The sequence below is a fragment of the Engraulis encrasicolus genome, chromosome 14 (assembly GCF_034702125.1).
Source record: "Engraulis encrasicolus isolate BLACKSEA-1 chromosome 14, IST_EnEncr_1.0, whole genome shotgun sequence".
Classification (NCBI taxonomy): Eukaryota; Metazoa; Chordata; class Actinopteri; order Clupeiformes; family Engraulidae; genus Engraulis; species Engraulis encrasicolus.
In genome coordinates, this window is record NC_085870.1 from 29,036,647 (window position 1) to 29,044,146 (window position 7,500).

The 7,500-nt window shown below is 45.4% G+C and overlaps 1 protein-coding gene across 1 annotated transcript in view; it reads right to left on the reverse strand.

Annotated features, from left to right (window-relative positions):
* Positions 1–7,500, reverse strand: part of epha8 (eph receptor A8) — a 91,998-nt gene that overhangs the window by 65,103 nt on the left and 19,395 nt on the right. The window contains exon 2 of the mRNA XM_063215351.1: positions 340–404. Coding sequence (XP_063071421.1) covers positions 340–404 — 65 coding nt within the window. The remainder of the gene's footprint in view (positions 1–339; positions 405–7,500) is intronic.

Here is a 7,500-nt window from a genome sequence, read left to right on the forward strand (position 1 = left end):
TAAATAACAAATAAAGTGGGTATAAGCCTGAGCAATAACCCGTCCCACCTTCACAATATTGGTCTTTAAAGTGTACATGGATGGGGGTTGGGAAGCAAAAAAAAAACTCAAAACAAATAAATTTCAAGACTATCAAGATATCAACAACCCTTTACAAGTCCAAAGCCAAAAATCACTGACTCCGCCTTTAGGGCCGGTTTAATTATTTAAAGGCCTTGCTCCATTAGAACAAATTTGCTGCTGCAATGCTGTGATGTTTGAACATGCATAATCCACAGCGTTTCTTGTTGAAAGGGGGAAAAGGGTTTATATGAAACACACAAAAAAGCAACTCCTTACCCCATGTGACGGGTACGTCAGCCAGCCCCAGTCTCCCGATATCAGAGATGTGTCCAGGAGATTAACTGCAAGAGAAGAGATAAAAGGCCTTTTTTCAATGCGGGAGCTCCAGTCAGGTGCGCCGCTAGCTGCTTACTTAGCTAGTCACAAAGAAGGAACAAAACTGCACTGCTGCACATAATCGAAACAACACAAAAAAACAAGCATAATACAAATGTCTGGTGATGTTCGGTGATGCTGTGAGAGCCACATGTGGTGGGCTGTCAAAAGGCACACATGCTTTGTTACAGTACAACACATTCATACACACACACTTGTCATCAAACACTGAAAAGCTGCTAGGACAGGAGGAGTATGGTGTATGTGTGTGTTTTTATTATTTACACTGGCTCATGCATCAACACGACGATCGACGGATCCGAGTCTCTCGGTGACCGTGGAGAGAACACTGACGGGTGACATTCTAATTGTCTGATTAATCACCTCTCAATCCCCGCTGAAGTCCTTCACTGCCGGATCAATGTGTCGTTTGGCTTTGAAGTGTGACGACGACGTAGACGACATTGATCACTGTGGCTAAAGCTCCCTGCGGCGGTATTCACTTCTCTCTCTCTCTCTCTCTCTTGTGCACTTTCTCTCGGCACCTTTGTCGAGGCACTTAAATTTAGCATGATGAAATGTTCCTAACTTCATCATTGACAGATTGTGGTTGGACTCTTCCTTTAGGTTATTGATAGCCCCAAACACTGGAAGTCAAGGTTTTGTGTGTGTGTGTGTGTGTGGAGGCCATGGCAAGGTGACCGCAGGAGCAGACACCATGCAGTCCTGTCCACACGGTTCGACGCCGCGTATTTATCTCTTTCGTCAGCCATAGCCTAAGGGGTTGTATCGCAACGCATTGTAGCGTGTCTCTCCTAACACGGGAGCTGTGTTTGTGTTTGCGGTGTTGCCGTGTGTGCTTTGTTAAGAGCCCATCTGGCACGAGTAAGTGCGCAGCAGTGGGAGTCTGTTGGCTTGGCCTGAAGCCTAACAGCCGCCACCTGATGAACAGGTTGGGTGGCAGGGGGTAGGTGAGGCAATGGAAAGCAAAGGGCCACCCAGGGCACAACACAGCCAACTACGGGAGAGCGGCACACCAAACAGGTGCCACGCCCTCAAGAGGAAACATTACCATGCCGCAAAAATCAGAATTCTCATTTGTGTTACAGTACATGCCACATGAGACTGTCACGATTTCCCAATGTCAGGTGTATGAGCCTTGGTAGTGTGTCAGCCTTCGTAATCACGTCCAGTGATTGGATACTCTTTGGTGAACTCTGCAAAGTATCCAATCACTGGGAGAGACTACGAAGGCTGACACATGTCGAAGGGCGCACACACAGTGTGTGTCTCTTAGCCTTAAAAATAAGGGTACGAATACACAGATGCAATGATCGGCACAGCTCAAGTAAGAGGAATGGAACGGTAATTATTAAGAGAATGAAATTAAATGGCCGCCACAGCAGTCTGTTTCCACAAACAATGTGCCTGTGTATCCGGGCGGGTATACTAAAACATCCAGGGCAACGCTGAATAAATAAGCTGCCCGCAATCACACGGGCAGCAAAAAAAAAAAAAAAAAAGTAGAGAAATAAAAAAGAGGTTCACTCGGACATGCTGAGAAAAGAAAATCAACAGGGATCGGATCGGAGGAACAGATGCGTTGTTTTCTCTCTCTCTCCGCAGTCTCCCACTCCTCATTAGGCTGCATTAGGGTTTGTTGCGATGCAGATAGTCTTCAAGGGCCTTCTGTGTACACAGGAGGAGAGGCTAGGCTTGTGCTCGGACGTTAGATGTTGTAGGTCTTACTCTGTCCTTCTCACTCTGGTAAAGACAACAGACGGAAGAGAGGGAGAGAGAAAGAACAGAGAGAGAGAGAAGTGAAGTGGACGTGCCACGTGCTGTTAGTGTGATGGGAAGGGAGATGTGTGTGGAGCGATAGCAGTGGGAAGTGAGAGGGGAGGAATAAATAGGGAGGATTAGCGCGCGCAGTGATGGCTCTCCTAATTTGAGAAGGCTGCAGATGAGGTCATTAGGTCACGCAGCCTCAGGTGTCTCTCGTTTGCTCACTCGCCCCCTACCTCCTCTTTCTCTCTCTCTCCCTCCCTCCCTCGCTCTCTCCCTCACTCTCTCCGTCTCACGTGCACGCGCTCTCTTTCTCCACTGCTGTCTGTGGTCTAACAGTCTGTCGATTTATCTCCTTTGTCTCCAGATTGATCGGTCTCTCTCTCTCCGCATTCTGTATCGGCATGATGAAATTGATGAGGACTCTGCAAACACAGATGCAAGATCACAAAAACTCTTTGGGAAAAAAAAACACTGTTGTCTTTGTTTTGTTGAAACCCACAAACATTGTTTGAGGTCGTGAATAGATTGCTGCATAACAACCGTGGGCTAGAACTAGCTAATTTGCGGAAAGGATTTCTATAAAGCATGATCAAAAAGCACAATACTTCTTGTGTTTTTAGAGTATGTGACCCACATTTGTAAATATGAAGACTTCCACTGTTACACTCTCTGATGGCATGACCTATTACCTTTGCTGACATCTAATATTATAAGCTACAAATTGATCAGCAGGAGCAACACTGCCTCAGAAGAGGATGTAGATGTAGACCCTGACTCCGGCTGCACACAGGGCTCCGGTATACGGATGCAGTTCTAACGGAAACCATTCATTGTCTATGGAGATCCGCACTCAGTATGCGGTTGGGGTCCGTGCTGTGTTCCATTATTCACCCTCTGTACTGTGTACCTTGTTTGAGTGCAGTGAAGTACCCTTTCCACCCTCCGCAATTCACGAGGCGAGTACATTCCGATTCCCGTTCTGTCTGATACACTTAACGGAAATGACGGTTGGTCGCGTGTCATCCGAGTTTACCAACTGCCAATATGCAATTCAACACAGAAGGCACTATTTGTTATGCTAACACTTTTTAAAGTTACCCCTGCCTATAATACACATGGCGATTGTCTTTGGAATCAAAACTATGCTGTTATCACAGAGATTCAACAGTTTGACAGATCTGACACTCAACTACGTCACAAACATGGCGGCCGTTGAGTGCGAAAAGTGTACAGTAACTGCACACTTCGAAAAATGGCCGTTTTGGGGGCGTTATCCGGGTAATTTACAGTACACTTTACCGTCGCGATTAGAAATGGAACACCCTCCGTACCCAAACACAGTGCGGAAAGGGCGGACAGTACGAGTATTGGAACACAACACCGGACAGTCCTGTGCGGAAGAAAGCCCACATCCGAGAGCCTCTGCATGTGTTGAAATATTTCAACTCGTCTGGAAAATACCGTGCCTGACAGTGCGGTAAAGAGAGTTGTTGCTAGGTGATGATAAACACGGTAGGGTTTCCCATGGATCTTCTCAAAAATGAAAAGATAAATATCACAATTAGGCCATTTTAAGCGGTTAAAAGCAGCGATAATGTTCAAACTTTATCATTATTAATAACCCACAGATAGGTATACAAGAAAACAAGCCGTTATGATACGATACGAAATTACGAAAACCCAATTCACCACCAAGCACAACAATACTTTTCACACATGATCTTTATCAGTAACACACAAGAAAAAAGTGAAAGGAAGCCTTCTCAGTGTTCAAATAAAGAAGTTTTGTGGCATTTTCTGCTCCGGCCACCATGTTTCAAACCGGCCACTACCTTGCTTGCGGATGTTTTTTTGAGGTAATACGGCACCTGGTGTTGTCCACTCCGATGTTGCATTTACCGGAGTGTCAAGTGTACAGCCGGCATAAGATTAAGTGTCCTGGATTTGTTTTGTTTTGAGCCCATATTTGGACAGGACAGTCAAGATGGAAACTGGAAACCGGTGAGAGAGAGAGAGAGAGAGAGAGAGAGATAGAGAGAGAGAGAGAGAGAGAGAGAGAGAGAGAGAGAGAGAGAGAGAGAGAGAGAGAGAGAAGGCTCACCATGGGCCATGTTGACCACATATTGTTAGCATACTGCTCTATACAGCACCCCTGGATTTTTTTTACTGATCAACTTGACCTGCAATGTGTCATACAAACCCAAAAATAGGATGACTGACACAGGATTCAGGAAGCAATACATTAATAAACAACACCACCACCTAAAATATTCTCCCTACAGTAAGTATGTCAGAGGAAGGTTGGTAGTCAGACACTCAGGAATATATTCTCCCCAAGGGTATTCTTTTAGGCTGTGTGCAAGTGTATTGTGTACTCTTTATGCAGTATGACTTAGTAGATCGAGATGGTTAAGTCATTGTAAGAAATCCACTATTACTACACAATAGAGTCCTCTGTGTATATGGTGATGAGGAGGAGAACTTGTCCACTTTGCTCCTGACCTCTAGATATATTAGCCTAAGTTTAGGACCAGAGTTGTAACACTACTTTCCCCCCCAAAGACAAAAAAGAACTCATGGAATGAAACGGTTTTGATTGTGGTTGAGTGTAGAATAAACCATGCAATGGAGAAAAAAAGTGTGAATTTTCTTTAGTCAGCACTACATTCTGAGGCTGTATGACTCACAGAGAATAACAGTTCCCTTATTATAGTCCTTTTCACAGAGCTGAGCCGATAAAACAAGGTGTTCCTCTTTTGACAAAGTATATGGGCGTCATTTCTTGATGGTGCGTTCGTACACTCGTCCCTTTATTCCCATTATTAGGCCTGCATCAAAGTGTTTATCTCACTGGAATGGAAAGCTCCACAGCTTTGCAAAAAAATGAAATAAAAAATAAGAAACTACTCCCGGAGAGACTCAGCATCCGCATCTAACCCGATGTGCCGAGCAGCATTTGGCGGCACAGTGTCCTCTGGCTGGTTGGTGGGTCGCGGGGGAGTATGTATCAAGTGAATGGAGTGATGGAAGGCCTCAGTGCGGGTCACTGAAGGGGAACGGCCGCACTGCGTCTCCAGTGACACGGCTGAAATATCGGCCATGCCAGGCCAGGAGTTTAGTGGGGCTGCTGCTGCCTCCCTGCCTGGTGAGGCTACAGGAGGACGGCTACTTTTAGACCAATGGGTCTCAAATGCAGGTGAAAAGACGCTCACACTTCTTCCAGTGCTGTCCTCACTGATTCACTGAATCGCTCGTGTCTTTCTCTGTCTGTCTCTGTCTCTCTCTCTTTGTCTCTCTCTCTCTCTCTGTCTCTGTCTCTGTCTCTCTGTCTCTCTGTCTCTCTCTCTCTCTCTCTCTCTCTCTCACACACACACACACACACACACAAACACACACACACACACACACACACACACACACACACACACCAGAATCAATGTCGCTTTTGACCAATCTCTGCTGTGTGATGTGATGTTGATCCTGGACCAACTTTGCAATGTGGTCCCAGGAACAACAGTTAGGAAATTATGGTCAACGTACACGTGCACACACACATATGCAAGCATGCACGCACACACCCGCTCACACACACAAGTAGTGAGTTGTGAAGCCAGAGTTATGAGCTTTACATCTCAGATCGGGATCATTTCACCAAATGCGTCAGACACGATCGATTAGCTGACGAGGCAGTGCTAAGAGAGAGAGCCTCTACGGGGACTAACTAATGGAAATATTGCAGTGCTGGGTAATACGCCCCTTTGTGCAATATACACCCAGAAATCCGCTACAGAAAATGAACAGTCAACTGTACTGTACAGTTGTGCTTTTAAGTGCATTCCTCTTCTTCCCTGGGCTTTCTTTCTCCCTTCACTCGCAATAAAACGATCTCCGTCAATATGTCACAGTAATTAGAGACAGCCGCTCTAAACGACTCTCAACGGGGTCCAGATGATGTGAAGTGCCCAAGCGGGCTTTCGCAAACAAACTGGAGAAGTCATTATCAATGGCACCCAGAGAGAGACAACCATTTGTGTGGCATGTTTACAATGCTGATGCAGTCAATAAGACGGTTATAGAAGCGATGAGAGAGAGAGAGAGAGAGAGAGAGAGAGAGAGAGAGAGAGAGAGAGAGAGAGAGAGAGAGAGAGAGAGAGAGAGAGAGAGAGAGAGAGAGCTGCAAACATGAGGGGGAGAGAGAGAGAGAGAGAGAAGAGGGTGGGGGAGGAAAGGAAGGAAAACAAACAAAAGTGTATAGTGTAGCACGTGCAGACGCACATACAAGCCTTTCATCTCCTTATCAAACGGCTGTGCTGTGCTGTGCTGTGTTGTGCGGGGCTATACATCTGCTATAGAGATCTGCATTATTCATCTCCACCAGGAAGCTGAGGACAGCAGTGCAGCGCTGGAGCATGAAGAGGCTTCATTAAGGAAAGAGACACACACGCACGCACGCACACACACACACGCACACACACACACACACACACACACACACACACACACACACACACACACACACACACACACACACACACACACACACACACACACACACACACACACACACACACACACACACACACACAGCGCCAGAGTCAGCTGTGCTCAGCTGTGATTTTGACGCCTCCAACAATTTCATCAACTTCTAATGACTGTCACTTCACTGTGGGAACAATCGCCCAGGTTTTTCTCTCTGTTTTTTTCACTCCACAACAAAACAAGGGAAACGCTGCCTATTATGCCAAAAATATGAACACATTTTCTGGATCTTGATATAATGAGAGGAGGTTTGCTGGCAGTTCAGTCAGACGAGTGTTGGCTTCTAAATATGATATTAATAATGTATTGGGGGGTGGGTGTCATGATATCTAAATGACAATCGGATCACAGTCAACCTTTTTTAAGTTTTAAAAAATTGAACAATTGTACTTCACAGAAATAGTACTTTGAGAGATTGGAAAACTGATCCACAGACATAGATTCTGCCTGCTTTGCAATGGGCAAATGTATAAGTATAGGCTAGAATATTAAAAAAGGATGTGGTCAGATCCATTTTGAGCTATATCATTTATCTTAATCTTTCATTTTTTTTCCTCATGGGAAGGAATGCTTTCACAGCGTGTGGCTGTTGATTCTTGTTTGCACTGCTGAGTGCTTAGCAGTCGGTTCTGCCTCTCTAAACACAGGATACTTGCTGGCAAGCCGGGGCTCGCGTTTAGTATAAAATAGAAAATAACGTAGAATATGTAGGCTACAGATCAATTTTTAGCTATT